Below are 18908 nucleotides of genomic sequence, written 5' to 3' on the forward strand. Positions count from 1 at the left end.
TAAAAGGGCTTTCCGGGAAATACAACAAGAATTTTATTAGAGATTAAAGAACGTGACATAATAGCGGTTTTGAACGATTGATTATTATGCCGACAATACTACATTTGAGGGATGTGAGAAGTCAATCAAAAGTGAAATTCCAAAATAATCAAAACTGTGGAAGTTTCCTCCTGTCTCCATATAAAATAATCTTATTTTTTATTTTTTCTAATAATAATATAATTCATAAGTCAAAAATATAATTTTTAGATTATAGTTGGACCGAGTAAAACTTAATAGGATGCGGATGTTACTTCCTGCATCCCATCAATTTTCTTCTTAACCTCCTCCACGGCTTCCGGGAAAATAATTTGAGAATGATTGTCTTCGGAAAAAATGAGTCTTTCGTAAAAATCTTTCTCGAAGTGATTTAAAGCGTTCCGGCCATAGGATGCTAGCAGAACATCACAAATGAAAAATAAAGCCACCATTTATTTTGTAAAATTTGTTGAAGATAATTGGATTGGTTATTGACAATTTCAAATTTAGCTGATCTTTTTAACTGTCCCCATCCTTGATATAAGAGGACTTGCTGAAAATGAGATTTTTGCTTTCACATTCTTTTATATAAATCAGATAAACAGGAAACAATAAGATAGCTTTGCAATTATACACAAAAACGTTTCCCCGATAATAAACAAAACATTAATGATGTTGTGAAGATGAAACTGCCTTTAAAATTTTAACCAAAACTAATGTAATAAAGGAATAGCCAGATGCAAATACAAGCAGGAAGTACTAAAAAGATGGAGCTACAACAATGTATGTTCACAGATTCGAAGACCTACCTTCTGTACAACATAACCTACTATACCAAAGGACGGCATGCTCTAGCCTCTAGCCTCTAGCCATCAGCCAATATTACTTCTATTTTCATTGCAAACATAGCTTAGTTTCGGCTCAAACTGTTCCTCTACTGCCATCACAGCCCAAAACTGAATTCATATTTGCCCCTTCTAGAAGCACAATGCTTCCATAAGAAAATATGCTGTCCCACTTATGATATAAATGCTTAAGAGAACTTAAATAATTTGGGAACTATTTTCGGATCAATCTTTAACTTCATTAGGATATGTGCACAACTTTTAATCAATCTCTCCCTCTTCTACATCATGATGTACAGGATTTGGAACACTTGGTGGCTCACCTTCGTCATCTTCATCGTCAGCTTTGATGTATAATCCTAGTTGTTCCAAGGGATTACTACTCCCAAACTTGAAACTACCCAGACCATCCTGAGAGTGATCAGGACTCGTTTCATCTACTGAACTCGGCAATTGCTCAGCGGGTACAGCTCTAAGCATTTCCAAATCTTCGAGAAGCCGAGAATTCTCATTGATTTCAACAGTCTTTTCCATCTGCGCAGATGTCCGTACATGCTCCCATAAAATCAAGACAAAACAAGCAGAAACACATGACTTTGGTGAGAGACTATGCTATTTACCTGGAGCAGTGCTTGTCGAGCAGCTTCTCTCTCAAGCTCCCTTTTTCGTCTGGCTTCTGCAGCCGCTTCTGCTTCTGCTTGCTTTCTAGCATCTTCGGCCGCCTTTGCTTCTGCTTGCAGCCTAGCCTTTTCTGCTCGATAATGAGTTTGATCAGAGAGGGTTAGTTATTAAACAACCAGTTTAGGCACGTAAATCTTCTTCACACAAGCATGACACCCAAATCACCTTTTCTTTGCTCCATCTCAAGTTTCTCCCTTTCCTGCCGCAATTTCTCAGGGTCTCCCTTTTCACCCTGACCCAATTAAAGCAAACCATATACAAATTCAGCAATGATCAAAAGGAAGACTAAGATGCTTGGACCTCAACGATGTGATTTATCTTACTTGTGTCAGTGTCTTTTCTCGAGCTTTTAAGATGGTATCAAGAAATCGGTTCTTCATTACAGCAGCTCGGTAAAGTTTATCAGGGGAGACCTGTCTCTCAGTTGGAGCACTGTCCCCTATAACAACGACAAGATTATTAGTGTAACTATCCTCCATAACAATAAAACAATATCTTTAATAATCTACACACTCATACCATCTTGATGGCAATCAGAATCAAAAGAACTTGGCTTAAACTGAGAATTATCCTCAAGCTGATCTAGCCCACTGACAGATTCTGTGTTAGAAATAAAAGGTCAGAGTCCAAGTCAGTACAGTAATATGGACAAAAATTTATCAATAATAATATTAAAGGAATCTAACACAATTCAAGGAAACCAAGTCCCTGGTCCAAGTCTGACATGTATCAATAGGAACATAGATGGTTTCACATCAAATGATTGGTGCATGAAAATAAGACCATAAATCATAACAATTACTATATAAAGTAACAAGGACATTTTACTAGGCCGTACAGTATGTATGACACTGACTACAAAAGTTTCAGTTGTAGAATATTACTACAATATTGTGGAATAAGCAAACCATACAACACAAACACGAGACAAACAATGAGGTAAGAACCAAGTTTCATTTGCAGATAGACCCTCTTCTTCATATTGTAGTTCATGCTATATCAAAATTGCAAAAAATGATAAACACAATTACTCACGATTTCTTTCAAGAGTAGCAGCAGCCCTTGTCTTTTCAGACAACTGAGCTTCTGACCCCAGATTTTCTGGTGCCTGCAGAACAGCTTAAAATGAATAATTATTCCATGTATAAATAAAAACCATACACAAGATGTTTGCTAACAAGTAGCAATAAAACAATAAAAACAGAGATAAACAAATAAAATAAATTCTTTCATTTAATAATCAAACTAGACCTTTGCTGCATTTGCTGGACTTGACTTTTGGTCATCAGATTCACTGTCAGAAGAACTGTCAGAGTCTGTATCTGCAATGCACACATTATATTAACATAAATTAAACATCAAAAACTGAAAACAAGCACATTAGATATCTCCATCAAGAGAAGCATATCCTAGAGTGAGAAGCATATCCTTGTTTAAAACAAAAAACAAAAATGCTCTGCAAATGAGATATCTCCATCAAGAACAACTTAGTTAACATTGAGTATAACAACCTCTCTTCTAAATTTCCATGGTAAGCATTTTATGGGGATGTGATCAGTCAAGAAACTTTGGGATGAGTAACCTATTGTTATGTGTTTTAAAAATATGGGTTAAGAACGTCTGAACTCACAAAATCAACTTATAAGATAAGGTTTGCACTTAGTTTCCAAATTAAGTTGGTCCATATTTGTAGGTGATGTGAGTGTGAGATCTTCAACACATCTTCTCATGTCAAGAACTTGGCATTTTGAGTGTGACTAGATATTTCTAGATTATGGTCCTACGATGGGTGAAATGATAAACCCAATAAAAATCACTAGAATTAGCTCTGATATCATCTTAAAATGTACATTTAGGCCTAAATCAGCACCACAAAACGAGTTTATAAGGTATGAATTATCCCCACTAATACTTTTTCAGGCTCCATCTCCAGCCAATGTGAAACTGGGATTTTTTCCAAAATGCCCCTCGTATCAAACACTATTGGGCTATGTACATATAGATAACATGGTGGGTGGCCCCCATTAATGGATCTAGGATACACTCTAATTCGATTTAAGAACGTTATTTCAGACCTAACTCAACTATAAAAAGAAAAAACAGTTTGTAAGAGAGTTTTCACCCCAATTTCATACTATTTGGCGATTTGGTAGTTTGTCTGGATAATATGGGGTGTCCAACATATTGATTAAATGATTTCTTAGGGATGTGATTTAGTTTCAGTTTTGACAAGAAATCTAGGGACTTTTAGGGTGATCCAAGCAAGTGTCTATTTTGAAATATTATGATAGGTCCAGACTAAGACAGATATGCACAATCCCTGTATAATCTTATTATGGCTATTATTCCTTCACTTGAATAAGAACAGTAACAACAAACGTTTACAACTTTAAAGGTCTTTCGAGAGGACCCTCTTCTCTCCTAATCTCCCACACTCCAAGACAATTCCAAAAACTACCCACCAATCCTAAAACACAGACTATTTATTTTAGTCTGTCTGCAGGAGGTTATAACTGCAGGAGGTTATAACTGCCTCTCTGCTTTATTTCTCCTAGTGTAGACCTTGCCACTAAACCTATCAATACCCCCTCCATGAAGATTTACCTTGTCCTCAAGGTGAAATTCAGGGAACTCCTTGATGATGGTTGTTGCTGTTTCCCAACTATTTTCACTGTTTGGAAGATGCTTCCATTGGATTAAAACTTCCATGTCGCCCTGGCTATTAATTCGTGTATCCAACAGTGTTGCAGGGTAAACTTCTAATATCAACTCTTCTGTAAGCGTCGTGGGTAATGCTTGGACAGGAGTGTCCGGTTGGACTGCGCGTTTGAGCAAGGATACATGAAAAACTGGGTGGATTCTGTTGTGATCAGGTAGAGCGAGCTTGTATGCAACCGTCCCCATGCGTTCGACAATTTGGAAAGGTCCGTAGAACCTAGGACTGAGCTTTTCATTTGGTCTGCGTGCTAAAGATTTCAATCTATAAGGCTGCAGTTTAAGATAAACCCAATCACCTATTTGATACTCCACATCACGTCTATGTTTGTTAGCCTGCACCCGATTTTGCTCTTGAGCTTTGCATAGGTTCCTTTTTAACTCCTGTAATAGGTCATCACGTTCCTGTTGGAGTTGATTAACACTTTCGATTTTAGATGGAATGGTGGTGCCCTTTAAAAGTAACGGAGGGTCTCGTCCATACAGAGCTTTGAAAGGAGACATTTTTGTAGAGGCACTGTAATTTGTATTAAACCAAAATTCAGCCCATGGCAACCATTGTGGCCACTTCCGTGGTTGAGAACCTGTCATACAACGAAGGTAGGTCTCTAAACAGCGATTAACAACCTCTGTTTGGCCATTGGATTGGGGATGGTAAGTTGTATTGTATTTAAGTTTGGTGCCTGCGTGTCTAAACAATTCTCGCCAGAAATTACTCAAGAATAATTTGTCTCAATCAGAAACTATGGTGGAAGGAAATCCATGTAGTTTGACAACTTCGTTAATGAATAATTAAGCTACCTCAACTGCTGTGAAAGGGTGAGCCAAGGCAAAGAAATGAGCATATTTGGTGAATATGTCCACCACCACCAGAATAGTGTCTTTGCGCTGGACTTTGGGCAACCCTCCAATAAAGTCCATTGAGATGTCAGACCAAACTTGGGTGGGAATTGGTAATGGCTGTAAAAGTCCAGCAGGCGCTAATGTTTCTGTTTTGTTGCCTTGACATATCTCACATTGCATTACAAACTCCTTGATGTCTCTTCTCATCCCTTCCCAATAGACTACATCTGCTATCCTCTTAAAAGTGCGAAAGTACCCGCTGTGGCCCCCTAAAGGAGATTCATGCAGCTCCTTAATGAGGGAAGGTATGCGAGAATACTTCTTAGGTAGCACCAATTTCCCCTGATAGAATAATCTCCCTTTCCTTAACTCATAACCTTCCCGAGCTTTAGAATTCACTAACAATTCTTGGATTAAAGAAATCAACTTAACGTCCTGCTGAATTTCTTTCTCCCAAGTCTCCCATTCATTAGTTTGGAACATAGACACAGCCCTAAAATATTCTCTTCTGTATAATGCATCAGCCACTTGATTTTCTTTGCCTGGTCAGAAACGAATTTCGAAATCATACCCAATGAGTTTGGAAGCCCATTTAAACTGTTCTTCTGTCAATAACCTCTGCTCAGTGAGAAACTTTAAACTTTTTTGGTCTGTAATGATAATAAAATGGCTACCCATTGGGTAGTGTTTCCATTTTTGGACTGCTTGAACTATTGCCATCAACTCCCTTTCATACACACTTCCGTTGACCCCTGTTTGACAAAGCTTAACTCCAAAAAGCAAGGGGTCTACCCTCCTGTAACAACACAGCCCCCAAACCTTTGCTAGAGGCATCTGTCTCCAAGGTGAAGGATTTAGAAAAATCCGGTACTGCCAATACGAGCAATTGTGAAACCGCACCTTTAAGACTGTTAAAGGCCTGTTGAGCTGTTGCAGACCATAGAAATCCCTCCTTAGTCAATAATTGTGTAAGAGGTTTGGCAATCTTACCATACCCTTGCACATAGCTTCAACCTTCTTTGGATCTGCAGCCACACCTTCCTTGGAAATGATATGGCCTAGATATTCCAAACTCTGTTGTCCAAAACTGCACTTCTTTTGGTTGAGTTTCAATTTATGCTGCTGCAATACTTGTAGGATTTCCTGTAAATGTTCCACATGCTTGTCCATAGTAGGGTTGTATATCAAAATGTCATCAAAGAAGACGAGCACAAACTTCCTTAAAAATGGTTTAAGGATATGGTTCATCAAGGACAGGTGGCTGGAGCGTTAGTTAGCCCAAAGGGCATGACTAGAAACTCATAATGGCCATCATGAGTGCAAAAGGTCGTCTTCTCAATGTCACCTTTTCGCATGAGAATCTAATGATATCCGGATTTTAAATCCAATTTGGAGAAAGTAGTTGCCCCAGCCAATTCATCTAGCAATTCTTCTATAACAAGAATAGGGAATTTGTTTGGAATAGTGATTTTATTGAGAGCCCTATAGTCCACACAAAACCTCCACCCTCCATCTTTCTTTTTGACCAATATGATTGGGCTTGAATAAGGACTGATATTGGGCCTGATGATTCCAGCTTGCAACATCTCTTGCACCAGTCTTTCGATCTCATTCTTTTGGTGGTGCGAGTACTTGTAGGGCCTGAGGTTCGGAATAGAACAACCTTCTTGAATATGGATGGCATGATCATAGGTGCGGCTAGGAGGTAGGCCAACTGGATCATGGAAAACTTCTTCATTCCCTTTCAATATTTCCACTATTTCTGTAGGAACCTTGATGCCTGATGCCTCTTGATCCTGGTCCCATGTAATGAAATAACATGCTTCTTCATTTTTCAAATCATGCAACATGGATTTGAAGGAAGATTTTGATTTAGACAGTGTGGGATCACCCACCAGAAGTTTCTCCTTCTCACCCTTACCAATTGTCAACCTCAAATTCCTGAAATCAACTCGCACCTCGCCAAGAGATGCTAACCATTCCAGTCCTAAAACCAGATCAGCACCACCTACTGTGAAAACAAAAAAATCTTGTTGAATTTTCAGGCCCTGTAAATCCAAAATGAACCCTGTACACTTCCCTTGGCACTGTACCTTGTGCCCATCTCCCACCTAGACCACGTAAGGCCGAGTCTGCTCCTGTTGTAATCCACATTTAGATATCAATTCATGTGAAATGAAATTATGGGAAGTACCACAGTCTAATAAAACCACCACGTCCTCTTTCCCAATTGATCCCCCCAGTTTCCAAGACTTCTTAGTAGTAAGGCCAGCCATGGTACACATTGATAATTGCAAGGTCTGGCTTCCGTCCTCCAATTCTTGCGCCTGATTGGAATTCTTGTCTGGCAAGGCATCCAATCCTGATAATTCCTCTTCCGACATAAGCAACATGTGTAATTGTTTATTTCTACACATGTGGTTGGGGCCGAATTTTTCATCGCAACTAAAACATAACCCTTTTTTGATCTTATCTTGCAACTCTTCTTGGGTTAATTTTCGAAAAGGAGCCCCTCTTGGCCGCTGCATTCCCGAGGTACTGCAACCTGTACTTGCAACTTCACTGCCCTCCCCTCTTCCTTTATTAGAGCCATCCAGAACTACTGAATTTCCTCCTTCCTTGGAATAACTTCTGGTTACCGAGAAAGGTTTGTAAGTGTTGTTGGTTTTGTTAACTACTGGTGGTATTGTTTTTGCTGTCACCCTTATCTTTTCTTCCACCATTTGGGCCTTCATCATTAACTCGGCCAGATTTGCAGGTTCATACAGTTTTACCTCTGCCTTGACCTCTTCCTTTAATCCATTCAAGAAAATACCAACCAAGTAATCTTGGTTAATTCCCTTCAAGAAACCGGCATATTGTTCAAATTTCTCAATGTAATCCTCCACACCACTTGTTTGTCTCAACCCAATCAGAATTTCAAAAGGGTTTTTTAACATATTCGGTTGGAATCTACACACCACAGCTACCTTGAATGCATCCCACTTTGGATTGGGGTTGCATGTTTCCCACCATTGGAACAAATTCAATGTTTTTCCTTCTAAAGCAATTATAACAGCCCTCATTTTTTCCTCATCACTGACTTCTTTTAATTTGAAATACCTTTCCAACCTATTAATCCACCCATAAGCCTCTTCTCCAGCAAATACTGGAATATCCAGTTTTCTCCATGTGGAGGAGAACCCAGAGTGCCCTATCACGTCCTCATCATCCCCTGTTTTTCCTTCATTGACCACAGAATTGTCATCACAAGTTTTGTCCTTGACTGAAAGCTTTTCCACCACTACCGTAAGCCCCTTGATCATGTCTTCCAGTCTTTGAAACCGCTCATGTTGTTCATTTTCATTCTTGCCCTGATCTTGAACCAAATCTTGAATCATCCGTTCCAGCCCATCAATTCTTAACTCCATACGGGTATTCACCATACCCTGTCCGTCCTGCTCCACAGAACCAAGATCGCCGCTCTTGATACCAATTGATAGGTCCAGACTAAGACAGATATGCATAGACATGTCAAAGTGAGCCAACCCGGCTCACACGGGTTGACTCACCACGAGCCGGGTTCAAAATGAGTGAACCCAACCCGGCTCACTTTCTGGTGAGCCAGAAATTTTGTAACCCGGCTCAACCCACCACGGGTTGGTGGGTTAAGTGGGTTGGCTCACCAACCCACCTAAAAAAATTATTTATTTATTTTTTTTATTATTCAAATATTTAAATAAATTTTTAAGTAACCCATGAGATGACAATCATAGTAAAATTAAGAACCAATATTTTGATCACGCTCACCACCAATATATGAAGAATTATTTCCAAGAAAGTATCCATTAGTCTAAGAAAGCATGACTAATATTACAAATTTTCTGTCATGCTATTCAACAAAATATAAATAAAAAAAACTATACATTTTTTTCATGCTAATTTAGAAAAAATTGTTTATAAGACGGTTACTTGAGTAATTTACTATAAAGATTATAGTTAAAGATTAAAGTATCAACATATATAACTTGACAATCAAATTAATTAAACATTCAAATAATTCAAATATAATTAAGCAACATTCTAGCATTTAAAAATATGAAATTGTGAACAAATATAATTGGAGTAGTAAATAATTAAAAAAAATTAAAAGAAAATTTAAAAAAAATAAAAAAAAAATTGTAAAAAAATGTTGGTGGGTTAAGTGGGCCAACCCACCTTCAACCCGGCTCGAACCCGTTTAACCCGTGGGTTAAGTGAGCCGGGTTGAGTTCAACCCACTTTTGAAAAAGTTGAATTTTTCTCAACCCAACCCGGTTCGAACCCGTGGTGAGCCGGGTTGGCTCACGGGTTGAAACCCATTTTGACATCTCTAGATATGCACAATCCCTGTATGATCTTATTATGGCTATTATTCCTTCACTTGAATAAGAACAGTAACAACAAACGTTTACAACTTTAAAGGTCTTTCGAGAGGACCCTCTTCTCTCCTAATCTGCCACACTCCAAGACAATTCCAAAAACTGCCCACCAATCCTAAAACACAGACTATTTATTTTAGTCTGTCTGCAGGAGGTTATAACTGCAGGAGGTTATAACTGCCTCTCTGCTTTATTTCTCCTAGTGTACACCTTGCCACTAAACCTATCATATTATTGGATGTTTATTTTCTAATGGAACTTGTCATGATCCTTCCTTAAACTTGAAATATGCTCTCCTTGTTCTACCATGTCCCTTCAATCTAATTTCCTGAAGTCAAGCTAAGTCATTAAATTGTTAAGTAACCTTTTATGCCAATTCTTTAATTACACAAGAATGTGGTACAGTTCAAGTGATCAACGAAAGACATAAATCCAAAGGTTTATACTAATATAGAACTAGTTTATTTGGGTCTTGTTGACATGAATCCTTCCTTTGCTCTTTTAAGCTTACATCGCATTTTACATCAATTTAGTTGTCTTCACACACCTCAACAAAATGGTATAGTAGACACATGGTTGAGAATGTTCATACCTTATTGTTTGATGTCAATATACTTGCCATCATTGGGGCGATGCCATCCTCACTACTAGCTTTCTTATCTATATAATTCTTCTTCTCTTGACAATAAAGTTCCTAGTTCCATTTTATTTCCAAATGAACCCTCTTTCATATTTTTCCACATGCTTTTAGTTGTATATGTTTTGTTCATAATATGTCTCTAGGTTTGGATAAGCTCCCAGCCAAAGCCATCAAGTGTCTTCTAGGGATATTCTCCCCATTCAAAAAGGGTATCAATGTTACTCTCCTACAAAACCAAGAGATACTATTGTATGTTTGTCCTAAACTCCTTTCTTCCCTCCCATATAGGTCCTACCTAAAGGTCCTCCTGCCCACCTAAATCCCATCCAAAATCCAACCAAACCATCATCACCACTTCTTAGTACCCACCACGCGAGTCTAATGCTCTAAGGTAAGTCATCTTCATCAAGTCCTTCTCAACCATCACTCAATACCACAACCCATAATAATGATGGATCGAGTTGGCTCATTACTTTCCAAAAAGGCAATCTATCTACTTCTAACCTACAACTTATTTAAAAATTTCCCAGCTATCACAAGTTGTCTCCTCTATATTTGTCTTTTATCTCTTATGTCTTCTATTTAAAAAGCCATGACTTTTAAAGTACTCTTGAACATAATAACACCATTCAACTTTGTCGTGTCCTATAACTATGTCCCACCATTGTCAAGTCTTTGTGTTGTTGTTCGTTCCACTACAAGTCATCTTTTTTTCCTGTCAATTTTGTTTTATCTAGGGCCACACACCCTCCCTTGAAAGAATTTATTCTTTCTCACTCAATAATTTTCACTTGAAATTTGTGGTGTTTTAGTTTGACTTCATTGTTATTTGAATTTCTAGACATGATACTACTATTAAGTAGTGTTGTCATTCCTTATTTTTGCATTACAATTATATTTGTATCTTTGTCAATTATCAATATGTATATATTGTATTGTATTATTTTGTTCACGACAGTTCTGCCATAAACTGTTATGGCTTCCTATATATTTTCATAAAAGATTTTTGGGGTCGCTAATATATTCTGTTATCAAATATTGATAATACTACTATCTATGGTTTCAAGCAATCTCCACGTCTTTGGTGGGAAAATTTAGTCACATTGTCAAATCTTTGAACTAAAATCAATGAAACCCCTTGTGTGTTTACTTAGTAGTGTATGTTGATGATATATTCATTACAATATATCCATTACAAAGAATGATGTTGCTTGAATCTCTCAACTAAAGAAATACTAGTACTATCTTTTTAGACCAAGGATCTTGGATGTCACATTTTTTGGACATTGAAATAGCCTAATCAAAAGGAGTATTGTAATTTCTCCAAGGAAATATGCTTTAGATATCCTAAAAGAACAAGTATGATTGATTATAGATAAGTGGATAGTCTTATGGATCTAAATCAAAATTAATGGCTAAACAAGTAAATCTTTCTCTAACCTAGATAGAAATAGAAAGCTTGTTGGAAAACTTATTTATCTTACACATATTATACTTGATCTATCTTTTGTGGTTGGTGTTGTTATTCAATTCATGCAAACTCCTTGTATAGATTATTGGAATGTTGTCATTTGTATTATAAGATACCTCAAACAAACTCCACGAAAAGGTGTGTTATATGAAAATAAAGGAAATATCCACGTCTCTAGGTATTGTGATGTTGATTGGGTAGTATCTCCTATGGACGGATGCTCTACTACACGATATTGTGTTTTTCATTGGAGGAAATATTATTTCCGAGAAAACAAGAAAAAAAAAGGTAGTTGCAACTAAAGTTGAATATAGGTGCAATGGTGTCTCTCAATTGCTAACTTGTGATGGTAGAACAATTCCACCAAGTAGTAAAATTGTGACATAGAACAAAAGAAAACATATTGTGATAATCAAGCAGCTCTCCACATTACTTCCAATCTTCAATTCCATAAGAGAACCAAACACAAACACAGAGAGATTGACCATCATTTTTTTCGAGAAAAGTTGTCCTAGAAAATTTGTACTGAGCTATACAAATCAAATTATCAACTTGCAGATGAATTAACAAAATCCTTATGATAGCTTCAAATTTATTTATTTGTTTCAAGTTTGGTACATACAATTTGTATGGGACAACTTGAAGGAGAGTGTTAGAATAGGCTTAGAATAGGGGCTTAAAATAGGCTTATTAAAAGTTGTTTGAGTTGTACCTACTTGTACCTAGGGTCCTTGAAGTGTCTTTACTTGTTTTCTACTCTTTTCTCTCTTCCCTATTATCTCATATTACTCTACCGTTCCTATATAAATATGAGAACCTAAGAGAGACTTAGAAAAGCTCTCTAAAATATGCTTTCTCTCTTTATTTTTCTCAAGTGGTTTAAAACCCTTTCGGGAAATTCAAAGCAAGATTTAGGGTGAAAACTTAATTAAATAATAAAATCCATATCATCTACTAGATCTATCTTATTCCTGTAATAACAATATTCACAGAAAAAGGAATCGAAAACACAAATTATTCAAGATCATCGTAGGGAAATTTAGTCTTACTTACCATTGAAGCTGCCTGGGCTTAGGGATTTGTTCATTCGATAAGTTGTATCCTTCACAATCTCCACATGAGGATAACTAGACACAGGGGGCTCATTTCCACCAATATCCACTTCTTCATCAGCTGGTTCATTACCTATACCAGTAGAACGAAATTAAGTTTAAATGCAAAAGCAAATACAGCATATGTTCAGACTCTTGTGCACGCCACACAGACTCCACCTTTAAATGGTTGTAGTGAGGAATTGCTTGGACCAGAATCATTCAGCACCTGCAACAGAAAACAGATGTCCAGAAGTCAAATCAGGTGTAAGACTGGAATCTCATCATGGAGATGTGCATAACTCACACACATGATACTAGCTAAAATTTATTAAAGGATCAGGTAGAAAGCATGTACCTCTATTTCACAAGCTTCAACTTTTGCTTTGTTCTTTTCATTCTCTTGTAAAAAGTCATCCAAAAGCTTCCTTAATGTGAACAGGGTATCATCACTGAGATCATCAATATCAATCTCAATCTCATCCTCTCCACATTCTCTACCATTTGAACTATGCTCTTTTAAGAAATCAATTATATGCATAGGCATTTCTCCCAGTAGAGACTCCAATTCTCGACCTAGATCATGCTTCTCTTGATCTGACATGACCTTCTTTGCAGGTGGCATAATTTCAGGTTGAGGGGGCAAAGAGGCAATTTTCCTCTTCTTTGAAGGAGGCGCTGGTTTTTTAGTTTTCACACCTTCACTATTGTCTGGCTTTGCAGGTAATGGCAGAACATCATTTCTTGGCAGTTTCTTCTCAATTGTTTTCCATCTCAACTCAAAAAATTTACTGAGAGTATCAGCCATGAGATGAACATCATTCCCGGGTGGATTGTACGTCATTGCATTTGAAAATGTAAGCCTCACATCATCAGCAAATTCCAGTGGACCAGCATATGCTCCTGCCCCTATCTTACTTTTTACTGTTCCCAAATCCATTGGACGCTTAATAATACTGAAATAATCCGGAAGGTTCAACTTTACAACATCCACAGGGGTGTTGAAAACCCAACCATACTGGTGAGTCATCAACCTTTTCAACAGCACCTCACAATCTTTCATCAGCATAGCATACGCAGTGGTTGGTGAAGCAGTTCGCACCGCAGACTCAAACTTCCCAGAAGAACCACGGTTCCATCCACGGGGCTTCTGGTTCTTATTAGCTGACGGTTTCATCTTATTCCCCGCTACAGAACTAGACATTGATGGCTTTTTATCCCTTTCCACTCCATGCCCATTATTTCCATTACTACAGCTAAGAATATCACTAGAGGAGGACATGGCAACACCATTCGCCCTCTTCACTTCAATTTTCTTCTGAAGCATCCGAATCTGCTCAAGCTCAGACCTCAACCTTTGCACTAGATCTTTCCTCTGAGAATGCGACATATTGGACAAGGGAACAATTTGCATGGGGCCACCAAACGCATCACGGCGACTCGAATTCAAACTGATGCATTTCCTCGCAGGGATACTCGAATTCTCAGAAACTGTAATTTCAGTGTCTATCCGTCCAGAACTACCAGACCCCTCAGATTCACCGGCAGTATCTAGTCCATTTCCAAAATAACCCCCAGCTAGCCTACCCTTCGCCATCATCATGTTCAATTATTCAACTAACCAAAATCCTCAGTTCCTCAACCAAACCTAACAGTCCAGTGCAGTTCACGAGTACTGTTGAAAATCACACAGTAGTAATTATCAAAACAAACTAAAATCCAACACGGTAATCTTCACTACTTGAAACCCTAATAGTACAAAAGGATAAGGGAACCGAAAACTAGCGAAACAAACTCAATCAGTAAGAGAAATTAAAAGCACCATCTTATTAACTCTAACCATTAAAACCATAACAATAACAACAGTAGCATGTAACAAGAAGGTAGTTACAAAGCTTCCACCACAGAGGCTAATTTCAAATGGGCTCAAACCCCAAATCAAATTACCAGCCACTAACTGAAAGCAGCAGCTTGCTGAACGAAACTCGAAGTAGTTCCTAATATTCAGAGGAACCCTAGCTTCGAAAGAGTGGCAATTCAAACTGGAGGAGGCGCACTAAACGAGCTAGGGTGAGAGATCGACGTGGAGTGAACCCTAGCTGAGTAAAACGACAACAGTTGAACGCGTTTCACCTGAAGCAAGAAGCACGGTGGATGAGCAGAGAAGAAGAGGACGACGTCGTTGCAGGAGGAAGGAGGAAGAGATGATGAGAGAAAGACTATTGGCTAAGGGAGACGAGAGTGAGGCGAACAGCAGTTTCTTGATTGTTCTGAGTTCAGCTCTCGTCTCCTTTAAATAGTAAAATAACAATGCCGCCCCTCTCTTTCGTCAATCCCTTGCACTGCAATTTGCATATCTTGATGAAGCGTCTTAGCCGTAGGATTCATGTACAGTTAACGGATACGATGTGTCCCAGGTTAAGACTTGTGATTGAGATTTGATATGAGACTATTTTATAATAATTAATGCGTCCAATTAATGAATAAAATTCTTTTTATACACTATCTATTATAAATTTTGCCTTTTATACTTTTTTTATTTTCTTTTATATGCATATATATATATATATATATATATATATATATATATATATATATATATATTATATTCTAAACTTAATTAACTTTATTTTATTATTTTAGTTTATGAATATGTGATAAAATTATAAAAATAATAAAACTAATTTATTTTTATAATTATTTTTTAGAACTACATTTTATAATTTTAATAATAATTCTTATTTTAATATTTTGTTATTATAGTAAGAAAAAAAATTATACACGTAGCTGCGTGTATTTTTACTAATCGATTATAATTGTAATAATACATCTACATTTATAAATTATTTATTTTGAAGTTACATTAATTAATTAATAAATAGGTTTGAGAGTTGTTTGTAAGATTTTGGCTGTATATGAACTACACAAATTATCATTGATTTGGTGATCTTGTCAAAATTTTGTAGAAGTTAATTAGATGGTTATTGAAATAGTATTAAAAAATTAAAGATTTCATAAAATTTAAAACATCACGCAATTACATTTTTTAGAAGTTTAATTTAAAGTTAAATAGCACAGAGACATAATAATTAATTTAATATTTTTTATAAAAAAAATTAACCGTTACATAAAATAAATATTTATTTATGTATAGAAATTATATATGTAAGACCCACTTTAAAGGGGTTGTCCCAATCTGTTGGGTCTATGGGTGGCTCATAAGGTGCCTCAAAGTCCTTAAACCAACTAACACTCACATTTTTTTGCCACTTTTTAGAAAACCCTTCTCCTCCCTCTCTTAGAGCTGCAGCAACTCTCTCTGCTAGGGTTTAGCCCTTGGATCTCGTCAAGTTAGCTCAACTTTTTTTCTACCCACCTCATTAATTTGTTCCTAGAGCTACTATACTTAGTTGTTTGGGTGTGCAAGTCTTTGACTAGCCTTTTTTCAAGTAAGGGAAGCTAGGGTTTCGAGTTTTAATGTACATTGCTGGTTTTTCAACTCTATTTCGTGCATGTGGTGATTAAATGATGTTTAACATGATATGAATATGTATTGTGCATTGTTCTCGATGGATATGTATGTTGGCCTGCGTGAACAGTGGATGAAATCTGATAATCTTGCCCAAGCGAGTGGAGCTCGCCTAAGCGAGAGTATCAGAAAACCCTCCCAGGTGTTGCGTGAGCTGTCGCTCAGACGACGAGCTCCAGTCTTGAGCGAGAAGCCATCTCGCTCAGGCGAGGAGGTCTCGCCTAAGCGAGAGAACGCGACAACACCACTATTCCACTTTTCGAGCTCTCGCCTAGGCGAAAGGAGCTCTCTTGAGTGAGAGAACCATCTCGCCTGAGCGAGGCCTTTCAGCCTAAGCGAGAACTGGGCGAGAATATGCTCTTGTTCTGTTTTCTTCTTTGTTCTTGGATGTTTACCACACGTTTGGTTGAATAAGTATGTTAAAGCATGAAATGGGTGATCTTGCATGTATTGAATGGTTTATGGGCTGGAATTGATAAGTTTGGCATGACTTTGGTATAGGACATGAATGGATGGTTGGTTATAAATGTTGGCATGAGATTGATATGCATGATAACATTGCGTTGGTTGGTGAGACACGATTTTGGTATGGTCAGGTGTAATTCCATGAAGGTTTCGTGGTGGTGCCTCATGGTCAGGGCGTAATTCCATGAATCTCTAGGTGAGATCTCATGGTGGTGCCTCATTGGTCAGGACGTAATTCCACGATGGTTTCGTAGTGGTGCCTCATGGTCAGAACGTAATTCTATGACCCCTGTTAGTGGGAGTTCATGGTGAAGCCTCATGCTTAGGACGTAATTCCACAAAGTTCGTGGTGGTGCCTCATTATATAATTTAGTAAGGATTCAAGTAAGGACTGCATCATGACTCTCTAAAGAGTCAGTTAGTCTCACGTAGAGCGTATTGACTCAAGTGGTGAGAGTAGCAGGAGGCCCTAGTCTTTGACAAGATAATGGCCTTAGATGTTTGAAGGCTAACCTTGTGAGTGGTAGGGTGAAATCCATTGGCAATTGGCTCTACAAAGCAGTAGAGGCCACCACAAGTGCAAGCATCCGGTGAATCCGACTAATTATATGTATCCGGATAATCGTGTCGTGAGTCGTAGTGTTTTGTTTGTGAGTCTACACATGCTTGGTTGTTGTATGTATCTTTGTCTATAAAATTGTATGAAATAGCATGATAAATCGTTTTTCTACTCTAGCTTACCCTTTCTGCTTGTTTGTATGTCTATGTGTGGTTTTTTCTCCTTTTGCGATGATCATCAATTTATTGATGTGAGCAAATGCGAGAAGTTCCCGTGGTCATCAGGGTGACGGAGGTTTCGCTACTTAGTTCGTCATGGGTCAGATCCCATTTTTTCAAAGTTTTCTTTTAGGGCTGTAGCCCATGTGTTTTCCTGCTCTTGGAACATTTATTTTGAACACTGTTAAACTTCGGACTCGTATGGTTATTGGGATCGTGGTGTGCCTTAGTTTCTTTTCGTAGTTTGTTCTAGATGACTGTAAGGAGTAGTGCTTATATTCCAGGACTTTGCCCTTATATTATTCATCGTAATGTTTCATTTAATTATGTTATTATTTAAATGGGGCGTTCCGCTGCTTAGTTCGTCATGGGTCAGATCCCGCTTTTTCAGAGTTTTCTTTTAGGGTTATAGCCCATGTATTTTCATGCTCTTGGAGCATTTATTTTGAACACTGTTAAACTTCGGACTCGTATGGTTACTGGTATCGTGGCGTGTCTTAGTTTCTTTTCCTAGTTTGTTCTGGATAACTGTAAGGAGTAGTGTTTATATTCCATGACTTTGCTCTTATATTATTCATCGTAATGTTTTTAATTATGTTATTATTTAAATGGGACGTTACAATATCTATGTTTGTTTGTGTGTTATTTTTTTATGATAATAAAAATATAAAATTTTTATTGTTATTATTATAATTATAAAATTAAATATAAATAATTTTTTATTTATTTTGCATTAATTTTTTTAAGGTTAAAATCTTAGGGTGGTTCTTGTTTTTGTTCAGAAATCTTAATTGTGTTCGGGTCTTCATTTTTGAAAATGTGTTATAATTTGGTCATTTCTGTTTGTATGTATTAACGAGATTAATTTATGTGTTATGTGTTGGTTCGTGGTTTTCTTCTTCTTTTTTTAACTTTTCTTAATTTAAAAAATATGTCACGTGTCAAACTAGGGTTTTGTCACATGGCAAAGGCAATGTGACGTGACAGTGATAGTGTGACGTGTCATTGTTGATGTGAAAATTTTCAATTAAGTCTATCTGCTTATTTTTTTGTCTCAATATTTTTTAACTGGAGTAATTTCATCCCTAACCAAATTGAAACCAAAATTAACTTTTAGATAAACATTACAATGATAGTTCATTGTAACATTCATATAAAAGTTAAATTTTTAAATTTGGTCTCAACGTGTAAGGAATGAGATTGCTCGCATTAAAAAAAATTAAGACGAAATTGAGATAAAATAAAAAAATACAAAGACTAAATTAAGATTTTTCACATCAATAATAACATGTGGCACTGTCACTCACATCACACTACCTCTGTCACGTAGCAGAACCCTAATTTGACACATTACATTTAAAAAAAAAAACATGAGTCGACACGTGGCACATCAATTAATTTACACTAATGGAAAGAACCAAATTGCAACACAT

At 37.1% G+C, this 18908-nt stretch overlaps 1 protein-coding gene across 1 annotated transcript; it reads right to left on the reverse strand.

Annotated features, from left to right (window-relative positions):
* Window positions 1-712: 712 nt before the first annotated feature.
* On the reverse strand, window positions 713-14937 carry LOC114185647 (transcription factor GTE8). Its single transcript, XM_028073505.2, has 11 exons — window positions 14652-14937; window positions 13063-14379; window positions 12885-12933; window positions 12667-12798; window positions 2796-2866; window positions 2580-2652; window positions 2064-2144; window positions 1868-1983; window positions 1710-1776; window positions 1484-1614; window positions 713-1397 (listed from the first exon to the last, which is right to left on the reverse strand). Exons 2-11 carry the CDS (start codon window positions 14305-14307, stop codon window positions 1125-1127), a joined length of 2238 nt encoding a protein of 745 aa, XP_027929306.1. The 5' UTR covers window positions 14308-14379; window positions 14652-14937; the 3' UTR covers window positions 713-1124.
* Window positions 14938-18908: the final 3971 nt, after the last annotated feature.

Source organism: Vigna unguiculata, chromosome 5 (assembly GCF_037176805.1).
Source record: "Vigna unguiculata cultivar grain cowpea cultivar isolate G323 ecotype 2 chromosome 5, ASM3717680v1, whole genome shotgun sequence".
Lineage (NCBI taxonomy): Eukaryota > Viridiplantae > Streptophyta > Magnoliopsida > Fabales > Fabaceae > Vigna > Vigna unguiculata.